General features: G+C 35.8%; 1 protein-coding gene across 1 annotated transcript in view; it reads left to right on the top strand.

The window, feature by feature from the left end:
- WDR49 (WD repeat domain 49) overlaps positions 1 to 26,711 on the top strand; it is a 119,643-nt gene that overhangs the window by 50,579 nt on the left and 42,353 nt on the right. The window contains exons 7-9 of the mRNA XM_011380821.2: positions 6,167 to 6,400; positions 23,256 to 23,420; positions 26,581 to 26,696. Coding sequence (XP_011379123.1) covers positions 6,167 to 6,400; positions 23,256 to 23,420; positions 26,581 to 26,696 — 515 coding nt within the window. The remainder of the gene's footprint in view (positions 1 to 6,166; positions 6,401 to 23,255; positions 23,421 to 26,580; positions 26,697 to 26,711) is intronic.

The following is a 26,711-nucleotide window of genomic DNA, read 5'->3' as shown; positions in this document are numbered from 1 at the left end:
CAAAAAAATCAATTTAACTGAAATTTTAAAATTTCCTAAAGGAACTTTTGTTCTAAAAAAGAAAACACTTGAAATAAAATATTGGTATTAGTAAAAATTATTATCAAATTTGAACTTGGAAATTAATGAAGTTCCTGCGGTACAATTCATACTGTTAGAAAAGATTTAGATTTTTTCAAGGCCAATAACAGAATACACAGATACATCATAGAAACCTGAGTCTGAGAGCTATATGTCTTCTTTCACTTTTGTTGAAAAGAATGATCAAAAAACAGAAGAATAAAGGTTATGATAACAATTTGAAGATGAATAGCACAACAGAAGATTTTAATTTCTGAATAATATTTTGTTTGACTTCAATATTGGGAAAAATGGTGAAAATATTTTTTAAAAGAAGATTTGTTATATGACTTTGTTAAAAACATTAGTTGAGGTGTTCTGCCAGCGTGTATCATCTCAAACAAATTGTCTTTAAATATTCACTCATTATGCTTTTGTGGATTATCCAAAGGCTTAAATTCTAAATTAACAAGCAAGACTTGTTAATATATAAAGGTATATTCAGGGGAGCCAATGCCTTAAGTTCCTGTTATCTCATTATCTGCAAGTAGTTTATCCGTTTCTACGGGTTACCCCTGAAAACTGAGCTGTTGCAGTGTTGTCCTTAAAATCTCCTAATGATGTATTCTCTCTCTCTCTCTTTTTTTCTTATTGTCATTTTATATCTATCTCTTACAGGATGGCAGGAGTTAATAGTAAATGTTTGATGAAACCAAACAAGTCTCATTTCCATAAAGTCATCTGAATCTGTTTTCTATTTTTCCCTCACTCATATTTACATTAGGAAATTATGAATTTTTTTCACCTAACTACTTTGAATTAAACTTGGACATGTTGCCAATATGTAAATAAATGATTTAGTTTTAAAAAGTACACTGAAAACAGATTCTTTACCTATCCATACATTTCTTCATGCACTTATCTTATCCATGAAGTTATCCATTTATAAATGTAACAGTGATCAGGCAAAAGACTAGTGTTGTTTATTTATTTGTTTTCTCATTTATTAATTAATTACTTATTTTTTTATAGTTTTATTATGCCTTTGTGTGTGATTCTGGCCATCTCTGGCAGGGAGCAGGGAGAAATTCTTCAGTAAAACCAGACTGAAAATATGGTGATGTCCACATTTCTTTAGTCCAGTCTTCCCAAAAGCCTCCTTGAATTTGTTTGAATTGTTGGTATTTTGGAATCTTTAGATAATGGATTGAGCAATTTCACTACATGCTAGACTAAACTGACAGAATTTCAGAGCTGACTGGGGCCACTTTGGTAGAAGGTGAGGAAATGGAGAAGTAAGATCACATATCTAAGATAACAAACCCGAGTAGTATTAAAACCAGGATCAGCGTGTCTGGAGTCTCAATCCACTGGTTTCTGGTTCTAGTGTATATATAAGTAATAGAATATTTGTTTTTATAATCTTGCATTATTAAATATCTAACAGTTGAAACAAGGTAAAGATTAAGCAGAAAAAATATATCATCATTATGTGACAAGCTAAATTTTACCTTGATATAAGATCACAAGTTTAGTTACTTATTCCTCTTAATATAACATATAGATAAAATAAAGAGCTCCCAAATATGCCATTTTAAGGACTTGACTTAGTAAGTCTGAGCAGACATCACGATTTCTCAGGTATAATGATGTAAATAGATATAGTAGTTTAGATGAAAAATTTGTGCAAAATATTTTTAAAAGAACCAATTATTAATCATAATTGTTATGCTTAGGTGTTTGTCAATTTATTTATTTCTCTTACTAAGAAAAAAAAACATCTCTAGCATATCTAGAATGAAAATCGATATTAAATATGATCTTTTCTAAACTGTAGCCTAATTCTTTTCCAAAAGTCAACTTGAATGTAGAAGAAGAGGAGAACCCAGGATTCACAAATATTAACCTGATATTTAAGTGACATTTTGTCAAAGGACTCGATTAATAAAATTGAATTAATGTGAGATTTTTTTCATGATTAAAAGGATATAGACTAATTAAGGAAAAAAGGAAGTATGGTTATCTGGTTTAGAGCCAAGCCCCATGATATTACTGATTAAATTGAGAGCAGGGTTTCTTGTTCAAGGGGGTTAGTGTTGACCTTAAGATAAAGTAGAGAAGTTAAGGTATGATACAAAAGAAATACTTGGGAAAATTTTTAAAAATCACTAATTCCTAGCCCCATCCTCAAAAAGTCTAATTTAATTGCCTTAGGAAAAGGCCCCAAGCCTAGGATATTTTTAAAGTACCACAGGTGTTTCTAATGTCAAGGTTAAGAAATACTGGTGTAGAAAGTGGTAGTATAGGAAAAATTGAAAAGCTTATGGGAGGTCACATACTATGACATGATTTCTAGGAAAATGCTGAAACACCGTTATATGCATTCAATGCAGTTTATCAGTGCTATTGCTTTGACCCTCAGCAGAGAGAATTAAAATTAGAAGATGGACTTTGTAGGACCATTAATTGAGAGAGTTCTCCAGAGGAAGAAGGGAAAGTAGAACAATAAAAATTTATTTTAAGAAAAAAAATAATGAACATACACAGTTTTATAAAAAATATTTCTAATTTTAGTTGCTAATAGCAAAAAATAACCTGTCATAGACTATAAAGAGTTTGTCACTCATCTATTTTCTATTTTCTATTTAATTTATATGACTAAATGTCAATGAAATATTAAAGCCAACGTAAATCATTTGAACAACACAGTAGAAAATCATTCTGGAAAAATTATAGTACATTAATACTATAGAGTTATTGTTGATCTATACTCAACTATGCCCCAGATTATTATTCTGACATGGGTTAGTTTTTATTTTTTGAACAAGGTCCATGCTAAACAAGACAGGATTTTGGACCTTGAGGGAAAGGCTAGCATAAGTAATATGAATGTATGAGGGCAAGACTGTTATATGAGTGTTTGTGAATAATCTAGATGTGTCTAATCTTCATCGCTTTAACATTCAGAATAGTTTATCAATTTTATTTATATTTAGAACACATTAAAATCTATTTGTAAGTCTTGGCTCTTATAGAATCTTTATTTATGAGGATAAATATTTTCTGGAGATCTTCCAGAATGTTTTAAATCAAAATAATGACTAAGAACCAGAATGAATTATTTAATGAATTCTTGCCAAGAAAATCCAATGTACTTCATAAATATATATTCCTGAGTTAGAAGAATTTTACTGCTGTTTATCTGGTAGGAATTGACTAGGTAATTTTAAGTTTTTTTGGTAGATGGAAAGGTTACCCTATACATCAAACATAATTATTTCTGCAGGATATTGAAAAATTCTCATAAATTTTCATTGTAGATTATATGAGATCTGCAATTAGGTGAATAACCATGTAGAAGTGAGGCAAAAATTTTTTATGAGGATCCTATATTCTTTGACTTGTTCTAGCTAATCTTTTTATCAATAAGATGGATGTAGACATAGTTATCAGGTGAACTACAATCTTCAACAAATTCAAAAAATACTTATTAAACATCTACTATGTTCCATGAGATTCGTGAACAAATCAGGGAGAAATTGTCAACGTAACTGACTTATGATTTGACATTATATTGTCACCTGGTAACTGTAAATCAAAACTAGGAAAAATCCAAATCTTAGCTTAAAACATCAGACTTTTGAAGATAGGATGGTAGATATCTTGTTTGATTATTTGTTCATAGGAATAATATTTAGGGTTTTGCTCAATTAGGGCCTCAAGGTATGTGAAATGTATGATGGAGTGGCGTAATCAGCTAATGCATTAGGGAAATCATAGCACCTGTAACAGTGGTGGGAATCACCCAAAATATTGTCTCAACTCTGAGCATACTGCTTAAAACCAACCTTTGAGGACCCTAAGGTGCTCATTTTACACATTGGTGAGTCAAAAGATACTGTCTCAAGTTTATAGTGCATTAATTAACATGTAAGTGTATTATTTTAAATTAGAATAGCTGATAGGACAAAAAAAATTATATGTTTAAATTGAGAGGAATGAGAAGAGAAAAGAGTAAAAGGAATGTAAGTAACTTCTTTTTTTTTCAGAGGAGAGAGTCATTAGATATATGATTAATATATGCTATGTACACACACACACTGCTATTATTTGGTGTTACTGAGAAACCCGTAACCCAGAAAGAATTAAAGAAGGCTGTCTCTAGGAGTATGACACTTGGGGTTGAGAGAGATGGGCTGGGGGAAAAAAAAAACCTTTTGGTGCTATTGGATTTTATACCATGACATATTCTGCTATGATTTAAAAAGTAAACAAGGTCTAGATGACTATCCGTCCCTGAAAAAAAAAAAAAGTGAAAACAAAGTGAGAGAATCAAGAGGCTGCCATGGTGGAATGGGATCTAAAAACTGATAACATGATGGTTCAGGGAGCTGGGATTATTTAACCTGGGCAAGAGGTGTAAGAGGTTTATGTAGATGTAAGAAAAGAGGTTAGAATAGAATCAAGAGGTAGAAGAGGACGTTTTGGCTGAATATATTTAATAATTATTGTAGAAATTCCTATCCTGTATATTGCATTGTGCGTTCACGACCCAAACTCAAATCTTACATCACCATATATTTGACCCCTTTTATCCTTATCTCCCTCCCCCCGCCTTCCCTCTCATAAGCACTAAACTGTTGCCTGTGACCATGAGCTTTTGTTTGTCTTGTTCATTCAGATCATCATTTTCAACAGTTTTTTATTTTCTTAAAGGTGTATCTGATTTAAAATAGGTTAAGAACTATTGGATTGCCTACCTTATGGAGTAATAAACACTTATTTAAACAGAAACCATTGTTTTAATAGATAATTTAGAAATAATTCTCACAGTGGATAAGATAGATTAGTTTATTTGAAAGAACCTTCTTCATGCTTAGGTTCTAATATTTACGCAATAAAAAATAAAATTTAATAATAAAAGAGCAGTTATTATACATATGACATGCTGGTCATCATGCTCAGTGCTTTACATGGGCTCTCATTTAATCCTCACAGTTTACTATGTCGTAAACTCAGAGAGACAAACTTGCTGGAGGTCACCCTGCAGTAGGGGACAAAGTCAAGATTTAGAACTCAAGCAGTCTGGCGCTTGATCTTGCCTGCTAGTCCCTTTTGGAGGTGCTTTTCACCATCTTGATTTTGATTCCATTTTCCTCCCTGGCCTGTGTTAATTTTGCACCAAGACTCATAGCAGCAACAGTTGTACCTACAAAGCTGCTCTTTCTGTTTTCTTTCTGTTTGTCTTGTTCTATCTGTACATCATCTTTGTGTCTTGATTGTCTATGTTTGAATAAGAATCTAGTTTCTATGGTTTATTTGAACTTGATTTAATTTAATACAAAGTCTTTTATATAGAGAGAGAGTAGAGAGGGGACAGGTGGTAGAGAGAGAGAGAGAGAGAGAGGAAGAGAGAAACACTATTAATTTTTTGTTGATACTGTGACAAATCAGCACAAACTGGGCTTGAAACAATACAAAATTATTTTGTGTTCTGTGGGTTAGAATTGCAGCATGGGTCTCACTGGTCTAAAAATCAAGGTAGGCTCTCCTGCTTTCTGGAGGCTGGCTATGGGAGAGAAACCGTTTCCTTGCCTTTTCCAGCTTTCTTGCCTCAAGGCCCCTTCCTCCATCTTCAAAGCCAGTAACAGTAGCTAGAGTCCTTTTACATCTCATCACTCTGATTTCCCCCTTGTGATTATGTTGAACCCACTCAAATCATCCAGGATAATATGACATTTTCAAAGTTCTTAATTCACCACATGTGCAAAAATCTAAGATAATACAGTGACACATTCCAGGGATAGGACATGGACATGTTTGGTAGCCACTAGTTTACCTGCTACCAGCACTTACTAAATGCCAAGCACTTTTCCAAGGACCAAGACTAAGCACATCCCTTCTCTAGAGGAGATCACAATTGATGAGGTATTTAAATGGATAAGGGAAATACCAAAAAAAGTATTATGACAGACGTGTGAACAGTGATAGTACTGTGGAGGAAGCAACTGTCTGCCTGGGGTTGAGGATGAGGCAGAAAATAACTTGGCTAAAAAATTAGAATTATTCTTGACATATTCATACGACTTTATCACTTTTCATCCAGATTTTGAGACTCTGGGATATACAGCACCAGTTGTCCATCCAGAGGATAGCATGCTCTCTCCCCAAAAGTCAGGACTTCAGATGCCTCTTCCACTTTGATGAAGCCCACGGTCGACTTTTCATCTCATTTAATCACCAGCTAGCATTGTTGGCAATGGAAAGGGACACCAGCAAGAGGGTGAAAAGCCACGAGAATGCAGTCACTTGTGTTCTTTACAGTTCAGTCTTGAAGCAGGTAATGATGCTTTTCTGTCACTCTCTCAACAGGTCCCCACATCCAGAGTTTCATTTTCTTAATTCCATCTAAGGTCACTCAGGACATGGAAAATAAATCATTTAATAGCCATGTGCTTTTTTTTTTTTTTGGAATAATGTGTGTTTAGGTGGATTTGAAGAATGATTTCATTTTCAGCCAGTGACCACAGCAGCACTGATAGTTATAAAAAAAAATCACAATATTTCAGCTAAAACAAATGTAACATGTAACGAAATTGAACTTATCTTTGTTACCTGCTAGTTTGGGTCTTGATGCCAAATGCAAGTAAACCTGGCTGTAAAATTTTCTTTTATGAACACTGTCTTCCTGTATCCCCATGGAAAATTCTGAAATATGCATGAAATGTAATTAGCAGAGATCCATTTTGCCAGCATATTTTACACTAGTGGCTCACAGTGCCAGCCCGGAATGTATTGATAATAAAATGATTCAGTTAAATGTGGTACCACTTGGTATGCAGCGTGAGTGTTGTTTGTCTCCCCACCACTTTAATGACACTCTGCAGCCTTTGCTTATGGGAGCGCTACCTGCATGCCAATGAGGAAGCCTGGCTCCTCCGGAGCAGAGATGCCGCACAGACCACCGGCCTTCTTAGAGGACAGAGTGGGCCAGCCTGGGGGTATCACGGAGGGCGCACAGGCCAGTGGAGGTTAGTCGCGCAAAGATTACCTCAGGCCTGACTGTAACAGCACAGCAGGAACCCAGCCGATCGCCAATATCCAGCTTGCGGCCAATTAAACAATAATCCCAACCCATTCTTTCTTTCCCTTCTGCAGAAGCTTCTGCAGTCACGCAGAAATGAGTAGTTCAGATTTTGAGCAAGGGGTGGAAAGCTCTTTGTTAGTAATGAGTAGTGTGTCATGTCACTACTTCAAACATTCTGTTTTCTGGTTATTCTAGGAGATAAAAGTCCTTTACAAAACAATCCATTTTGAATTCCATCTGTGGGAAACATTCCCCCGTAAATGGTTTACTGAACTTTATGAAGGCAACCAGTTAATTCGGCTCCCTGGTGGCCACTGAGAGATGGATTTGTTTCCAGGAGAACAGTTTGCTAATTGAGATCTGTAAAGTTAAAAAGCTAGGTTTGCGCATAGATGTTAAGATCCTATATTGCCTGGCTACAAGATGAGCAATATTCCCTGAGGAATTCAGGAAATGAGACACAAAAAAAATCTGGAATTTTCCATTTGGGACATGAAGATAAAGCCAAGATAACATAAATATATGCAAGTTATAGGCAACAATAGAATGCGCGCATATGGTATATGATGTAAGAAGAATCACTATATGGTTGAGTTGAATATTTACATCTCTACTTATTTTTTGCAGTTAATAGCGTAAGTAATTAAAAGCATTAATATGTATATAAAGCACATAGAACTCTGTATCACATGCATAAGTGCTTCCTATTAGCTGTTAAGCTTGTAAAGAAATACTTTAACATTGTATTACATTTATAATTATAAAAATATATTGCAGTCAAGTAAAAGAAATCAATGTCACCGGCAGTCCCATCAGCCAGATATATCTATCATTTTATAGTAATTAGACAAAGCAAATAATACAGTTTTGAAGAAATACCAGGAGCCAGGACTGTGGAATTAAAGATTCATTCAGACACTATAGTTTCTTTTCCCCAGTGGCTTGGGGAGGCCCAAGTCTTTAAGTGCAGGTCCAAGGTGTATTCCTGGTCCCCCTTGCTCATGACAGGATTGCTCATGAAAGAAGGAGAGGCAGACACGTTACCAATTCACAAGGAAATGGAATTCAGTGTAACAGAGGTGAGAACAAAGTGCTGTTCATGGAAAGTGGTCATTTCCGCCTGGGGCTGGGTGGGTGACTTCTCTGCAGAGCCCTGAAACCTAGAGTGGGAGTCTTTAAAAGGAGAAGGAAGTCGTTTCAGACAGGAAATACAACATGAGCACCTGTAAAGACACTTGAGCACTCACGGTTCATTTACTGGGAGAGAGTTCATTCTGGTGTGGCTTTATTTTGTGTTCTGTGGGTTAGAATTGCAGCATGGGTCTCACTGGTCTAAAAATCAAGGTAGGCTCTCCTGCTTTCTGGAGGCTGGCTATGGGAGAGAAACCGTTTCCTTGCCTTTTCCAGCTTTCTTGCCTCAAGGCCCCTTCCTCCATCTTCAAAGCCAGTAACAGTAGCTAGAGTCCTTTTACATCTCATCACTGTGATTTCCCCCTTGTGATTATGTTGAACCCACTCAAATCATCCAGGATAATATGACATTTTCAAAGTTCTTAATTCACCACATGTGCAAAAATCTAAGATAATACAGTGACACATTCCAGGGATAGGACATGGACATGTTTGGTAGCCACTAGTTTACCTGCTACCAGCACTTACTAAATGCCAAGCACTTTTCCAAGGACCAAGACTAAGCACATCCCTTCTCTAGAGGAGATCACAATTGATGAGGTATTTAAATGGATAAGGGAAATACCAAAAAAAGTATTATGACAGACGTGTGAACAGTGATAGTACTGTGGAGGAAGCAACTGTCTGCCTGGGGTTGAGGATGAGGCAGAAAATAACTTGGCTAAAAAATTAGAATTATTCTTGACATATTCATACGACTTTATCACTTTTCATCCAGATTTTGAGACTCTGGGATATACAGCACCAGTTGTCCATCCAGAGGATAGCATGCTCTCTCCCCAAAAGTCAGGACTTCAGATGCCTCTTCCACTTTGATGAAGCCCACGGTCGACTTTTCATCTCATTTAATCACCAGCTAGCATTGTTGGCAATGGAAAGGGACACCAGCAAGAGGGTGAAAAGCCACGAGAATGCAGTCACTTGTGTTCTTTACAGTTCAGTCTTGAAGCAGGTAATGATGCTTTTCTGTCACTCTCTCAACAGGTCCCCACATCCAGAGTTTCATTTTCTTAATTCCATCTAAGGTCACTCAGGACATGGAAAATAAATCATTTAATAGCCATGTGCTTTTTTTTTTTTTTGGAATAATGTGTGTTTAGGTGGATTTGAAGAATGATTTCATTTTCAGCCAGTGACCACAGCAGCACTGATAGTTATAAAAAAAAATCACAATATTTCAGCTAAAACAAATGTAACATGTAACGAAATTGAACTTATCTTTGTTACCTGCTAGTTTGGGTCTTGATGCCAAATGCAAGTAAACCTGGCTGTAAAATTTTCTTTTATGAACACTGTCTTCCTGTATCCCCATGGAAAATTCTGAAATATGCATGAAATGTAATTAGCAGAGATCCATTTTGCCAGCATATTTTACACTAGTGGCTCACAGTGCCAGCCCGGAATGTATTGATAATAAAATGATTCAGTTAAATGTGGTACCACTTGGTATGCAGCGTGAGTGTTGTTTGTCTCCCCACCACTTTAATGACACTCTGCAGCCTTTGCTTATGGGAGCGCTACCTGCATGCCAATGAGGAAGCCTGGCTCCTCCGGAGCAGAGATGCCGCACAGACCACCGGCCTTCTTAGAGGACAGAGTGGGCCAGCCTGGGGGTATCACGGAGGGCGCACAGGCCAGTGGAGGTTAGTCGCGCAAAGATTACCTCAGGCCTGACTGTAACAGCACAGCAGGAACCCAGCCGATCGCCAATATCCAGCTTGCGGCCAATTAAACAATAATCCCAACCCATTCTTTCTTTCCCTTCTGCAGAAGCTTCTGCAGTCACGCAGAAATGAGTAGTTCAGATTTTGAGCAAGGGGTGGAAAGCTCTTTGTTAGTAATGAGTAGTGTGTCATGTCACTACTTCAAACATTCTGTTTTCTGGTTATTCTAGGAGATAAAAGTCCTTTACAAAACAATCCATTTTGAATTCCATCTGTGGGAAACATTCCCCCGTAAATGGTTTACTGAACTTTATGAAGGCAACCAGTTAATTCGGCTCCCTGGTGGCCACTGAGAGATGGATTTGTTTCCAGGAGAACAGTTTGCTAATTGAGATCTGTAAAGTTAAAAAGCTAGGTTTGCGCATAGATGTTAAGATCCTATATTGCCTGGCTACAAGATGAGCAATATTCCCTGAGGAATTCAGGAAATGAGACACAAAAAAAATCTGGAATTTTCCATTTGGGACATGAAGATAAAGCCAAGATAACATAAATATATGCAAGTTATAGGCAACAATAGAATGCGCGCATATGGTATATGATGTAAGAAGAATCACTATATGGTTGAGTTGAATATTTACATCTCTACTTATTTTTTGCAGTTAATAGCGTAAGTAATTAAAAGCATTAATATGTATATAAAGCACATAGAACTCTGTATCACATGCATAAGTGCTTCCTATTAGCTGTTAAGCTTGTAAAGAAATACTTTAACATTGTATTACATTTATAATTATAAAAATATATTGCAGTCAAGTAAAAGAAATCAATGTCACCGGCAGTCCCATCAGCCAGATATATCTATCATTTTATAGTAATTAGACAAAGCAAATAATACAGTTTTGAAGAAATACCAGGAGCCAGGACTGTGGAATTAAAGATTCATTCAGACACTATAGTTTCTTTTCCCCAGTGGCTTGGGGAGGCTCAAGTCTTTAAGTGCAGGTCCAAGGTGTATTCCTGGTCCCCCTTGCTCATGACAGGATTGCTCATGAAAGAAGGAGAGGCAGACACGTTACCAATTCACAAGGAAATGGAATTCAGTGTAACAGAGGTGAGAACAAAGTGCTGTTCATGGAAAGTGGTCATTTCCGCCTGGGGCTGGGTGGGTGACTTCTCTGCAGAGCCCTGAAACCTAGAGTGGGAGTCTTTAAAAGGAGAAGGAAGTCGTTTCAGACAGGAAATACAACATGAGCACCTGTAAAGACACTTGAGCACTCACGGTTCATTTACTGGGAGAGAGTTCATTCTGGTGTGGCTAGTATGGGAGCTCTTAGCAAATGTGGGAGCTGGGGCAGATTGTGAAGTTCATTCCCTGAAGGTACCACAGTCTAGTCTTGGAAAAATTACATGTGGATTTGGGATTAAAATACTAATCTCACAGCATGATCTCGGACCTCTAGGAGATTCAAATCTTTTTAGGAAATCTTTGAGATCAAAACTATTTTCATCATAATATTAATTTGTTGTTTGCTTTTTTCACTCTCACTTGTCATGAGTGTACAATGGAGTTTTCCAGAGGCCACGTGATAAGCGATGATGTCATTGATGGCCAAAGGAATGGGTGCTTTTGTATTCTCATGTTTTAACAATTTCTCAGTTTAAATTTCTAATATGGCAAATTGTCTGTCTGTCTGTCTGTCTGTCTGTTTTTCTCTCTCTCTCTCTCTCTCCAGCTATCTATCATCTATCTATCCATCATCTCTATATCTATATATGTCTCTCATGTAAATAAAAGCTATTTGCATTCTCTGATAATTTTAAGAGTATAAAGGGATCCCAAGATGAAAATTTTGAGAACTTCTGGGTTAGAAGATCAGAGTTCAAATGTTGGGCAGATTACTTAGATTATGTCTAAGCTTCAGTTTATTAACTTTTATTTATTTTTAATTTTTTAAACAATTTTTTTTAGGCAAGGCAACCCTTGGTTGACCTCACAGATTGCAAGGAACTTGTCAGTTTACAATCCCTTATTTTTTACTTTTTATGCCTATAACACCTCGTCTTCCTAGGTGGTCTCCTATCCAAGTACTAACCAGTCCCGACCCTATTAACTTTTAAAAACGTGTGTTGGCAGGGCATAGACATGGTAATAGTAACAACATGCATCTCCAGCATTGCTCGCTGTGGCTCACCTTTTGGAAATAGTCCTCCTTCCTTCCAAGCGGCCAGCTCTAGTAGGGCCCCCAGGTCCCTGACACCTCTCAGGTTGAATGTCAGTGTTTTATGACACCACTTTTGCTTGTCGACTTCTTGGTATTACTTAATCTTTATTTAACCATGTGTCATGTGAAAGCTGATGTTGGGAAGAGTTAGAAAGACGAGGGGACCCTGAATTAGGCTTTGTCCCTATTCCTCTTCGGGAACACCCCTTGAGGTGAGCAAGTTGTTTGTCCTGTCCCTTCTCGCCCAATGCAGTTCCTGCTCTGACACATTCAGTTCCAGGGCTGGAACTGAATTCAATTCCTCTCAGCTCCCAAAGTCTCCAGGGACAGCTCAAGCCACACCTATATCACTTCTCTTTGAGCATTGGTCACATTTCTAGTTGTTTTCCTGTTAAACACTTAACGAAACTCTCATTTTTCTCTTCTCTTGTGTTTCGGCCTAAGGGGGTAAGATCCTGTCTCCCACTTCTGTATTTTCCTCTAACTCCTAACACTCTTCTGAATACCAACTGGATACTCAATTGCCAGATTAGGCCAATAATTGCCATTTCTCATTTCAAGTTCAAAAAGAATCCATGGTTTTTCAGTACAGTGATGCTCGCTCTTTAATTATCTGGTTTGGTGTCTTTTTTGAAGACTTTCCATTTTTCTGAATTGAAAGGAAAACATTTCTTCTGTTGTTGTCATTTCAACACGTTGACAACTCTTTGGTATTATTTCATTCTACTTGACTTTAGTATTGGCCTAACACAATCCCTATATGAAAGCAACTTGGCACATTTCTGTGACTTTTCTTCATTTTCCTGCCTTTTGGTACCCTTGAATCCTAATCTAAGAAAGTGATGATAAGCCATGCAAAACCTTTTACAAAAAACAACATTCTTTGTTTCACCCTGAAAAGCTCACCCTCACAGCTGGTGGCAGAACAAGATGTGGCAAGATGGGGGAGTTCCTGGAATGCACAGTTTTGAAAGAATCGAAGTAATTCAGTATACTGGAGGAAGTTCTTATGAGCTATCTTTGCATTGAGTTTTTAATGAAGCTTTTCTTAAAAACTCATGAATTTTAGGAAACTTTAAAAAATATATTTGTAGGTATAAACAGGAATAGATAAAATGTCTGAGTTATCCCTATGGCTTTTACCCTAATGGTGTGGGTCGATGTGTTTTTGTGCAATAGGTAGTTTTCAGTTTGTTTTGAATCTGGGACACACTTATAGTCAGGCCAGACATTTAGGCATCATTAAATTTTGACAGACAATAATATTTACTATTTTTGTTATTGAAATCACTTAATTTTCTAAAACATTACATACTTAAAATGATGCAGTAAAGCTCAGATAAGGAACTAAATATAATCATGTTCTAAATATCTCTCTGTGCATAGACTATTTTACATAAATAAGATTCTGTACCCTACTTTTTTATTCTGTAATATATTGGAATATATTTCCTTTGTAGATCTACTTCATCATTTTTTAAAAGCAGCACAGTATCCCATTGTAGGTGTACATCATCATTTACTTATCCATGTGCCTTGATGAGAATTTTGCTATTATGATTTTTTTGGTACATAAATATATTCATGCTTATGACTTTATCTATCTAAGGTAAATTCCTAGGAATTACTTTCTGGGTTAAATTATATGTATAGTACATAATTTGATACCCAAATTGCCTCCCAGAATCTTACCATTTTATCTAAACTCTAAGAGTAAACATATTAATCACATACATGGTTACATAAAGAGATCTGTCAGACAATGGCTGCCTGGCTGCCTCCAGCAGGACTCCTGAGACCCTTGATAGGGTTCCTATAATCCAGCATAAGATGTTGGTTTTGAAAATGTGAACACTAAACCCTTCTTCACTTTATCCAGAGTAGTGCTGTTTCTTGAGGACCATCTGTCATAGTATCACAGGAAACATAATGCCAGATCATTCATTAAAAATGAGGGTGGGGCATAATTTTTTAGTGACAGTGTGTTTCCTGTCCTCTTTTCTGAACATCGTTTTTTAGGGAATTGAGATATTTGAGAATCTAAACTATTCAATTTGTAGTTTCCTTGGTAATTATAAAATCTGGGAAAAGGGAAATGAAAAAGCTTAAGGAAAATTTATCTCCGCCTTACAAGACATTATACCTCTTTAGTGCTTATATTTAGGGCAAAATCAATGAGTTTCTCTTTTGAACAGAATTAAATGAACACTAATGAAAAATTTCTCTTTGCCTGCCTTATTGCTGGGCTCCAAGTGACCTCCATTCTGTTAACATGGCTTTTCTTCACTAGCCACCTTGAGGCTTTTCTTGGTTTTATATCGATCCTCAGCTTATGAGGGCTAATCACTAGATGGAGACATGGGAAGGACCATACTCTTAAGGTTACACCAAAACATATATATGCATACATGTGCACATGCATACACATGAACGTTTATTTAAATATGATTAGCTTGGAAGAAATAACACATTTTAATGTTATAAAACTCAAAAGGACAAAATGATACACAGTGGATGTTTCCTCTTATCCCTATGTCTACCTACTCAATTTCCTTTCTTGGAGGCTACCAGTTTTGTGAGTTCCATTAGCCCCCTTCAAAGGCTGTTCTATTCATACACAAGTAAATATGTATACTCACTTTTAAATATATATATGTAATTATTAATATTTAAGAATATATTATTTTAAAAGATCTTTACATAATTTGTATTGCATTATATGAACAGAAACATTGCTCTATACATTGATTTTTCACTTAACGATACAGCCTGAAGAGCATTTTATCTCATTACCTAAACAGTACCCTTTTTCTTTATGACAGCTGCATGGTACTCTATTATATGGGTCTACGAAACTTTTTATTAATCAGTTCTTGTGGGCATTTAGAATTATTCTAGTATTTTTCTATTACAAATAGTATAGTAGTTTTTAACCTTGAAAACACAAATTTTGGCTCCACTGAGGAAATGATTGTGAGATAAATTCCTAGAACTGGAATTATTGGGTCAGACTATTTATGTCAGTAACCTTGATAGATATTGTCAAATGTTCTCTATAAAAGCTGCATTAAATTCATCAGCAGGGCAGGAGAGGGCCCTCTCGTCAGCTTTTCTCATCATCACAGTCAGCTATTTTTTAAGACCTTTTTTTTTTTTAAGAGCACTTTTGGGTTCACGACAATATTGAGAAGAGGTACAGAAATATCCCATATACTCCCTGTCCTTGCACATACGTAGCCTCCTCAATTATCCACATCCCCCACCCCCCCGGGTGCTACATTTGTTACAGTTGACAAACTTGTATTGACACATCCTTATCACCAAATGTAACCACAGTTTACACATTAGGGTTCACTCTTGGTGTTATACATTCTATGAGTTTAGACACATGTATTTGATAAGTATCTACCATTACAGAGTCATATAAAACAATTTCACTGCCCTAAAAATCCTCTATACTCCACCTTGCCTTCCCATCCTCCTCTCCTAACACCTGGCAACAACTGATATTTTTACTCTCTACGTAGCTGTGTCTTCTACAGAATGTCATATAGTTGGAATCATACAGTATGTAGCCTTTTCAGATTGTCTTCTATCACTCAATAATATGCATTTATGTTTCCTCTATGCATTTAATGCTTGAAAGCTCTTTTTTTTTTTCTTTTAGCACTGAATAATATTTCATTGTATGGATGTATCATGGTATTTTTATTCATTTTCTTACTGAAGGACATCTTGGTTGCTCCCAAGTACGGCAATTATGAATAAAGCTGCTATGAACATCCATGTGCAGGTTTCTGTGTGGATGTAAGTTTTCAACTTTTGGGGGTAAATATTAGGAAGCCTGATTGCTGAATTGTAAGAGTATTTTTAGTTTTGTAAAAAAGTCACCAGTTGCCTTCTAACGTGGCTGTACCATTTTGCTTTCTTATCAGCAATGAATGAGTGTTCTTATTGCTCCACATCCTTGTCAGCATTTGGTGTTGTCAGTGTTCCAGACTTATGCCATTCTAATGTGTAGTATCACATTATTGTTTTATTATGTACTTCCCTGGTGACACATGATGTAGAGCATATTTTCATGTATTATTTGCTATTTGTTTATCTTCTTTGGTGAGGCTCATTTTTAAATAGGTTGTTTCTTTTCTCATTATTTAATTTTAAGAGTTTTTGATATATTTTGGATAACAGTACTCCATCAAAGATGCCTTTTGAAAATATTTTCTTTTAATCTGTGGCTTGTGTTTTCATTCTCTTGACAGTGTCTGTTGCAGAGCAGAAAATTTTAAATTTAATAAAGACTAGCTTATTAATTATTTCATTTATGGATTATATACTTGTGTTTTATCTAAAAAGTCATTGTAAAACCAGATGTCATTTAAAGTTTCTCCTATGTTATCTTCTTTGAGTTTTATAGTTTTTTTTTGTTTTGCTTTAAATTTAGGTCTGTGATCCATTTTGAGTTTTTTTTTTTTTTTTTTTTTTTTTTGGTAGTTTTTTTTTTTTTTTTTTTTTGTGAAGGATATAAGGTCTGTATCTAGATTCATTTTTTTTTTTTTAATGTGTGGATATCCAGTTGATAGCACCATTTGTTGAAAAGACTATCTTATCTTCATTGTATTGCTTTTGCTTTTTAGTCAAGATCAGTTGATTAGATTTATGTGGGCCTAGTTTTGGTCTCTCTATTCTGTTCCAGTGATCTATTGGCTATTCTTTTGCCGATATCACACTGTTTCGATTATTGCAGCTCTATGGTAAGCTATGAAGTTGGGTAGTGTCCGTCTTTTGATTTTGTTCTTCTCCTGCAGTATTGTGTTGGGTCTTTGGCCTCTATATGAGCTTTAGAATCAGTTTGGAATCAGTGCTATCTACTTTACTCATTAGAGCCCTCAACATATTAATCATAGCTATTTTTAAATTCTTGATTTGATAATTCCAACATCCCTGCCACGTCTGAGCCTGATGCTTGCTCTGAATCTTTAAACTGTGTTTCTTGCCATTTAGTACATTTTGTAATTTTTTTCTTCAGTTTTGGACATATTCTGGGTAAAGAGAACTGCTGTAAATAGACCTTTAGAAATGTAATGGTAGAGTGTCGGGAGAGGAAGCCTTCTATAGTCCTATGATTAGATGTCAGTCTTTTAGTGAGCCTGTGCCTCTGGACTGTGAACTTCACATATGCTTCTCAGTTGTCTCTCCTCCCTCTTAGGTAAAATAGGAAGGCAAGAGCCAGCAATAATGTAGTATTTCCCCTCCTCATGTCAGATGGGCTCTGACAAAACCTCAGCAGATTAAGCTCTGGTTAAACAGTTTATCCTCAGGGCAGACTATGTTAAGACCAGAGTAGTCTGACATATTTCTAAATAGTTTCTTTCCTTTGCCCCTGCCAGGAGCATGAGGGGATTTTTCTTCAATATTTATAGTGAGAACCTGGTTGATATTCTCTAAATAAAACTCATAAAATTGTGGGGTCTCCCTATGACTGGCTCCCCTGGAATTTTGAACTCTCAGACTTGTCTACTTTGAGACTCCAGTAATTTGTCAATCATAGTTTGGGTTTTCCTATCTTGGCACTGCTTCCCGTGAGTTTTCAGTTCATCAGTTTTCACTCTGGTAAATTGCGACTTTCTTTATTTGCCTGTTGGTCTTTCCAGTTTTGATGCAGCGATTTGCCCCGTGACCTCATTTCTTATATTGACCTAAGAAGAGTTGTTGATTTTTCATTTTGTTAGGATGGAGTGACAACTTCTAACCATGCAGAACCAGAATCTGGGAGTCCAATGCAATATCAACTATTTTTTGAAGTAGTTTTTTCTTAGATTGTTTTTTTTTTTTTTGAAATGGGAGAGGTGGTAAGGTTTTAGAGTCAGAGTTTCCATTGCTTTACATTGAGCAAGTAATTTAATTTTTATAAGCAACAGTTTTCTTATCTAGAAAATAGGATTTATAATACCTCTCTTGTAGATTTTCTATAAAGGATGAAGGATATTATTGTATATAAAGACAAACAAAATAAAGCAAGAGTAAAGGGTAAATAAATATTAGTCAAGAAAGGGGAGATGACTTTGTCTCCTGATTCTTGTGGGTGCCTGGTGATTTTGGAAGTGTTTTGACTGCCTGTATAATGACCACAGGGGTCACAGCCCATGGCTCCTCCCGTCACTCACACTGCCTCAGCCTTGCTAGCCTCCTTGCTAGTCCTTGAACATGCCAAGGAACTCAGCCTCAGGGCCTTTGCATCACAGTTTCCTTTGTCTGGAAATCTCTTCACCCAGGTACCCGCATAGCTTTCTCCTTCATCTCACTCATGTCTTTCCTCAAATGATACCTCAGGGAAGCCTTCCCAGAGCCCCCAGCTTTGCGCCCACTTCCAATGATCTTTACCTCCTTCTCAGTTATATATTTTTTTATAATGATTGCATATATATGTATATATAGAGAGAAATATACTATTTTTCTAATCTGGTTGCCTCTTTCCTGCTCTTCCCCCACTAAGTGTTAGGGCAGGAATATTTCACTGCTGTGTCCCCAGTGCCTAGATCTTGTGCATTACATATTGTAGGTATTTCATAAATTTAAGGAATGAATTAGAAAGAGTAAATTAGAAATTAATCTAAGAAGAGGTGATATCAAATAAACAAGATTTATAAACAGAATGATTGCCTTAAAATATTTGAATCCTTTGTCTGTACCAGTACTCTGAGATATTATTCTCCTCACCTTGCTACTTACTGAGATGTAACTTCTTGAGGTTTGATGCAAAATAGCAATAAAGGAGGTAACTTGCTCTATATTATGAGACCAGAAATAGCACTGACTGAAAAAATAAAATTATAAAACAGCAATTAAATCAAATGTCCTGATCTCTTGTAGCCAGTGACATCTGCTGCTGTAATTTTTGATCCTTCTTCTTGCTTAGACGTAGGACTTGTGATGCATATAAAAGACAACTAAAATGCCTACTCTTGTTGGAATAACAAGAAGACAATTAGGGGACATAAAGTGTCACATCTTTTAGGATTGTCAGATTGGCTGTGACAGCCTCAGATGAGAAAGATAAAAAGACTCATATATTTCTAAACAGTTATTTACTCAGGTACATAAGGTGGAGCGTGCTCCCAACAAAATAATGATTTGCTTACAAGGCCCATTGCATTGCAGTGTTGTTACTAGAACAGGGCCATTTCTGCTCTGCACTCTATAAAGACCCTGCTTGCATTGGCTAAGGTCTCATCTGATGAGCATTAGGCAGGAATGAACTGAAAACCTGAAGAGATTTGATATCATCAAAATGTGGCATATAAATATGGTGCTGATACTTCATCCTGGGCTTTATTAGCAATAAAAACAGCTTGCTAAAAATAAAATTTCCTCCATTCTGTAGTCAAACCATTTCCTTCAGCTGCCAAGTGATGTTAAATACACTCCTCTCTCACCAAACTTTGAAAGTCTTTTCACCTGCCTTGTTATCGTTGTATTCTGACATTGTCATAGTGACAATAGATTCTGGTTAATACTGGTTGTATGTTGTGACATAGTCAGTCCATGTTTTTCAACACATTGTTTTCCAGAAGCCTGTACCTTAAGGCAGATTGCCATAAAATGAAACCTGACTGGCTCTACACCGTTGTCATTATTGATTCAGATCTCATAAGAAATTGTTAAATGAGAGCAGAAAGGTGATGAAAACTGATGAATAATATGTTGGGGCTCAGCCAGGTGGGCAGAGGAGGGAGAGTGCAAAGCAGCAAAACATGAATGTTATTAATTCTTGATTGAATGTCTATATTAGGTAAAAGTGGTGGGGTGGATGATGAGAAGCTTTGTAATGCGGCTGAAGCCAGTCTTGAACAAGTAAGCGAGTCTTTTCTCTGAACGTAACCTTATTTAATTTTGATTTCTTAATTTCTGTCAGGGAATGCTCATCTTTTAGTAATGAAATGCCTAGCATACAATAAGTACTCAATAAATGCTTTTTGAATGGAAATAATAAAATTCTTCACTACCTAAAATACCACTATCAAAATTTTTACCCATGCTTGGAAAATTGTTTTTATAGTTTTGTCTTTAATGAATACAATCTCAATTCCTAAATTACTATATGAGAAATTCATAAGTATTAATAATTTGAAATCTTAATGTACATCTACAAATCTGGTTTTTAAAATTGTAATGTTCTATATACCCTGTCATGGTTGGAAGAAAACAAGACATTAAATATTTTTCTTAATTTGATTTGGATACAAAAAGTGATATCAGCCCAAATAAAGGGTCAGAAGAATAAAGCTTAAATGAAATAGTAACACTATCTAATTTTTATGGCTTATTTATTGTATGCCCTACACGGTGCTAAGTGCTTTATAAATATTAGCTTATTTAAACCTCTTAAAAACAGCTTGAAATAGTTACTATGATTCTCTCTGATTTATAGATGAAGAAACTAAAGTTTAGAGAGGTTAAATAATGAGCCCAAGGTCAGACAACCGACATTCAAACTCAGGCATCCTGGCTCCAAACCCATTGCTCTTAACTACTATGCATATTGCACAAACAAAAACAAAAGAGACAGTTACATGGAATGATAATAGAAGTAGTACGTCATATTAATTCAATGGCCCAGGTTATTTTTCCTAGAAACTACACTATCGTTTAACAGAGGTAGTAAATATTTAAGCTACCTTTGATTTCACTGAGAGAAAATGTAGAACAAAAATAGTATATTACATTACTTACGACATTATCTGATTCAGAATGTTAATGTCAGGAAAAATGGCAACGAGAAATCATGTGCTCAGGATCATTTCTTTGCTGAGACATAAACGTTGCTAAATGGTGGCCCATTTTTCCCAGTCCCTCCTCTCCATTGTACCTCCAGAACTGTTTTAGGTGAGCATCTCTTACCTGGACTATTACCTCAGCCTCCCGATGGTCTTCCCACAACCCCAGTTTGTTCTCCACACTGTTGCCTGAGGTTTCTTCACGAACCAGCAAAAAAATAAATAAATAAATAAATAAATAAAAATAAATTTAAAAAAATGCTATTTCACTCTCCTTATTAAGAACAATGAAAATGTTCTTAATTTTTTTTTTTTTTTTTTTTTTTAGTTTTGAGTCACACATCTACTGATAATCCAATGAAAGCTATAGACCCTTTCTGAGTAAAAAGAACTTTATACACCTTACTCATTATTTTTTGGCATTGCTTGTCAGGGATTTCAAATATCTGTCACCAGCTAGTTTTCTCACCTGATATTCCATCATTTATCCCATCATATATACTCTAGCTCCATTAAATTTCTTATTGTTTCTCAATCTTGAAATATTCTTCAAGTTCTCTGTTCTAAGCATACTCTTAATTGTCTGGGATGCTAAGCTGAAACAGAGGAAGGCCTTATGATATGTCTGTCATAGGCAGCCCATGATTCAAACCTCATTTTATAAGCTTGGGAACAGTACTTAGCTGATTAGAATCTCAGTTTCATCACTGGTAGAATGAGGGTGCTGGCATTATTAATTTTACAGAGTTTTATAAAGATCAAATGAGGTAGTGAATGTAAAGGTCTTAGCACTCAATAAATACATGTTCTTATCTTCAATCCCAGTTTGACTCTCCTCACCCTTTATTTCTCATCCCCCATCCGGTGAGTGGATTTTAGATTTCTTCTCTGTGCCCCACAGCACCGTGATTGATACCTCTAACCTTGTACCATTGTTTGGCATTTTATGTTTCTTGTCTGCTTCTCCATCTAGACACGTAGTTCTTAACCCAGGTTGCACACTTAAATAACCTGGAAAGCTCTTTTAAAAATGCCCCTTGGTCCAATTAAATCTGAGGCTCTGGCATGGTATGCAATCATGGTTTATGAGGTTCCACAGGTGATTTTAATGTACAACTTAGACTACAGACTCCTTAAGAGCAGGGATTCATCAATGAACCCACTGCCATCATGGTGCTGGGCACTGAGTAGATGTTCAGTGTGTGTCTCTAAAATGAATGCATGCATGGGCCAACCATCCAGGCCTTTTGAATATACATTAGGTAAACTTTAACCCATTTAATTATGAAAGCATGACACTCAAATTTAATATATTTTTAATAAATTTATATGTGTCCAATGGTAATTAGTACTTAAGCAGGTAAAGACAATTTTGAAGTTTTCTCGAAGTAGATGTTGCTTCAGGCAACTTCTTACCTACACATTTGCATATTTAGAGTTTTTTCTTTTTCTTTGATTCTTTTGGGTCCTAAAGTCATGTTGGCAAGATGGTTTTAACCTATAAATCTCTTAAAGCGTACTTAAATGCTTCTAGCTGAAATTAGCAGTCTACTTGCCACTATAAAATTTCTTCTCACTGTTGAACTATTATATATAATTCTAGCCTTACTAGCATTTTTTTGTTGCCTTCCTCTTGGATTTTATATGCAGATTTATATTTAACCTTCCTGTGTTCTTTCTTTTTAGTGACCCATCAGTAATTGTGTTTAGCTGTAAAAATATGCACAGTACCACGAGAAAGGAGGAAGAAAAGGCCTAAATGACATTAAAAGCAATAGGTCTAGCAATTTGTTGAAATTAACTTTTTCCCATAATGGCTGGTAGTGCTTTCTTTTTTGAATGTTAAATGGAAACTGATATGTAATAAAATGTTTCTTTTTATATAGTAAATAGTATCAGAGCACCATGACTGATAAAATCAGCTTTCTCATTTAAATGCAAAAGATTTATAAGTTTATTTTCAGTGGGATTCGATTTCATGATGGCCTCAAGACACTAAGCTGAATGGTGGTTATGGAAAGTAGATTCTTATCTTTTCTAATAAAGAGAATCATGACTTTATTATCTTAGTTTGGGCCTAGAAATTAAAATGTTATCGGCTTAACAAAAAGAAAGAAAACACATTATAACAATGTCTCTAACTGTTGGGAGATCTCAGTACTGAAAATGCATAGGTTGGATATTTTTATTAAATAAAAATAGTAGATTTTGGAACTATATTTAATTTCTTTGCAATGTTATTTTCTCTTAGGTAATCAGCTCTGATGTGGGGTCGACGGTTTCCTTCTGGACAATAGACACTGGGCAGAAAATCAAACAGTTTACTGGTTGCCATGGAAATGCAGAAATCAGCACTATGGCCCTTGATGCAAATGAGACAAGGCTTTTGACTGGCAGCACAGATGGGACTGTAAAGGTATGAACGCAGTGATGCTTTTCTATCAGATATGAGGAGCTGAAATATTGTGCAAGGAGACATAAGTTTGACTATATTTGTTGTTGCCTTTTTGGCCTTACAAGAAAAGAGCTGAGTGAGACAAGTTAAGAAGAACTAAATAACCCAAACCATCTAATAACAGGAAATAAACCTCTGTGGAAAAATGAATAAGTAACTTTTCTGAATAAATTATTTAGAATAAGAATACAACTTGGCTTGTTTATTTCAGAAAATCTTTTTTTAATGTTTTGAATAGGACTACTTTGAAGAATAAGAGGCCTAAATAATTTTCATGTACTTCAGCTAATGTCTCTAGCTTTCTTTTTTCTCAGTTTATAAAATAAATAATCAGAGTAAGTAAACTTTCAAAAATGGCATAGATGCAAATTTTTCAGAAAATTAATATTTAAAATCAACCCATTTTGTAATTTGCATTTTTATGAGAAAGAGAGATAGTGAAGAAAAATAGAAGGAAGAACAACCATGGTCTTATTTATTATCCATCTTAAACTAACATGATTTTATGTTTCCAGTTTTTTTTAAATTTTGTAACTATTAATTTCTTCTGGGAGGATGGTGCTATTTTACTTTGCAAAAATGATCAAATTTTCATGCAAAGCCATATACTTACAACCTGAAATCATGCCCACCAGTGAATCTTCTCTATTCCCCTCATCTCTGAGAGTAATGACAATGCCTGATTGGATATGGCTTGTGACACTTTGAGGCAACAGAAGGCAGTTTTCTGAATAAGGTTTAAATGGTTTTCAAATTTCTGTCATAACAAGAGTCAGAAGGATATTAATTAGATGTATCTTCCATACTAGGGTGTATGATGCATTCAGGGAGAATAATACAACACTATTTGGATATGTAGCTAGAACGTTATGGAATTGGGGAGCAAATATTCATGGGGATTCCAGGCTGGCAATGGTTAGCGTGAAGGAGGTGCTATGGCACATTGTAGTGAGACTTTGGAAATATGCAGAACTTGGCCTCTTGGAAGGTTAATGGCCTGAAGTATAAACTGGGAGCTTGGGTTTAAGCAAAGTAACCTAGTTCATAGCAGAACCGGCAAGATGTGTGAAGGTAATGGAACGATCTCAATCTCAATAGTCAAGGTAGAAAAAAGCAGGAATAACTGGAACCAAAGTATTAGACAGTGGCTTAGATAAAGGGAACAAACAAGTGTCCCACCCACCCAAGTGTCCTGGGGCGTGAGGTGGAACTGCAAAAGAAAGGAAGTGGATTAGGTTCCCTTTACCATATCTTGCAGGGTAACATGTTAGAGAGTCTGGGGTTATGCATACTTGTAAGTGGTTGCTAACATGGTCCCAGCTAAGGGACTTGATAGGATCTGGGGGCAGTCATATCTTCATAATACCTATCTGTGGGTATAATTTTAGATGAGCTTGGTAAGAGATATGTTTAGAGGAAAACCGAGTTACATGGGTGAAGAGTTATACATCCCTCAACAACTCAGCTAAAGCCTTGACATCTTAGAAGTTAATGTGAATTTAGTAATATAATCATAGCTTTTGAAGGTACATTTATCTTTATCACAATAGCACAACAGAATTCTGAAATTTGGCAACCTCTGCTTAGGACGCATAAATCAGAGTTGAACTGCACTGGCCGTATTCTATGAAGAAACAAGAATTAATGACATTTTCCAATCTCACTTACATTTAGCCTCTAAAACCCATACCTGTGGAATCAAGGATTTAAAAGTCTTGCCTATTTATCAAGGTTTTGAAGTGTCTGTTTTAAATTAATTAATGTTTTGAATAATTAATGTATGCATCCAATAAAATTTGAAATATAAAAGAGTGAAAAGAAAAACTCTTTCTCGACTCTGTTCCCAGCTCCTCCTTTGTGGCTGTCATTGCTGCCAGTTTCTTGCGCATCCTTCTAGCCTATAGGAAGCATCTGTTACTCAATGGCAGCCCACTATCCATGCTGTTCTGCATTTTGCGTTCTTTTGTCTTGAACATTGATTCATATGAATGCAAACAATAATCATAATGTTAGCTAACTTTTATTGCTTGCTTACTGTGAACCTGTCCTAAGTAGTTTACATATACATTCACACAAATACATATATACATGCATATAATCAATATGGTTGGTAATATTATTAACCCAATTTTACAGATGAAGAAACTGAAGCCCAAGGAGATCAAGCAATTTGCATAAGTTTCCATAGCTGGTTGAGTTTTGGCAGAGCTCAGACACATGGAAGTGACTCATTCTTCTTAATGACTATATTATGTGCTACTGTATAGATATTCCTATACTGAGGTTGAGTCTCTTGTTAATAAGCAACTAAGTTGATTCACATCTTTAACTTTTATAAACCATGCTTCAGGAATATTCTCCAAAATATGCCATTTTACACATTTGAATGCCTCTGCGCAATGATTTTCTAAAAGTTGAATTTTCGAGTCAAAGGGTATGTGCATTTTAAGTTTGATAGAATGTCAGCTTGTCCTTTGTGTGTGATGTGCCAACAATGTTTCATAGCAGACTTTGTTTTTAACTCTTTATAACCTAATGACACTCTCTGTTGAAGCACACTCATTGGATCTATATCCTCGCCATGGCATGAGGAGGTAAACTAGAATTGCTTATACCTCTGTAGCATCGTGTCTAGCACCCACTATCAACAGGTTTTATTGGGAGATATGACATCTAGTATATAATGACTGTGTTTCGGGCTCTGTATTAGATGTTTAAAATTCCAAGGATCCCTGAGGAGTAAGTTTCCTGTGTCATAAATGGGGGAACTGAAATTTAGAGAGATACACTTAGAGCAAGAACCAGGATTTCAACAGACTTCAAAATGTGGCTCTTCACGATTTTAACTTCCCTCCCCCTAAAAATATGCACTAATTCATTAACCTTTAAATCAAGTGTTATTAGAATAGACTGACAGGGTTACTTATCGAGTATTAAATATAATGGCTAAATTTAATTGGTGAGAGGATTTTCTTTACTCATTATATATCCCAAGTGGATCAACCCTAAGTCCAGAAAGGAAATACAAAAATTTGGAATAATATTATTATACCATGTTGTTTTACTCATTGAAGACATTTTGTTTTCTTGTCTCAGCAGTGGTTTTAATTTTCTCTTTAAGGTATGGGACTTCAATGGATATTGTCGTCACACACTAAATGTTGGGCAAGAGGGGGCTGTGGATATTTCACAGATCCTGGTTCTTAAGAAGACAATATTGGTTATAGGCTGGGACAGGTATGATATGTTTTA

Source organism: Pteropus vampyrus, unplaced genomic scaffold, assembly GCF_000151845.1.
Source record: "Pteropus vampyrus isolate Shadow unplaced genomic scaffold, Pvam_2.0 Scaffold12, whole genome shotgun sequence".
NCBI classification, from domain to species: Eukaryota; Metazoa; Chordata; class Mammalia; order Chiroptera; family Pteropodidae; genus Pteropus; species Pteropus vampyrus.
The sequence above is the reverse complement of the archived record's forward strand: the minus strand, read 5'-3'. Positions and strand labels throughout refer to the sequence as shown.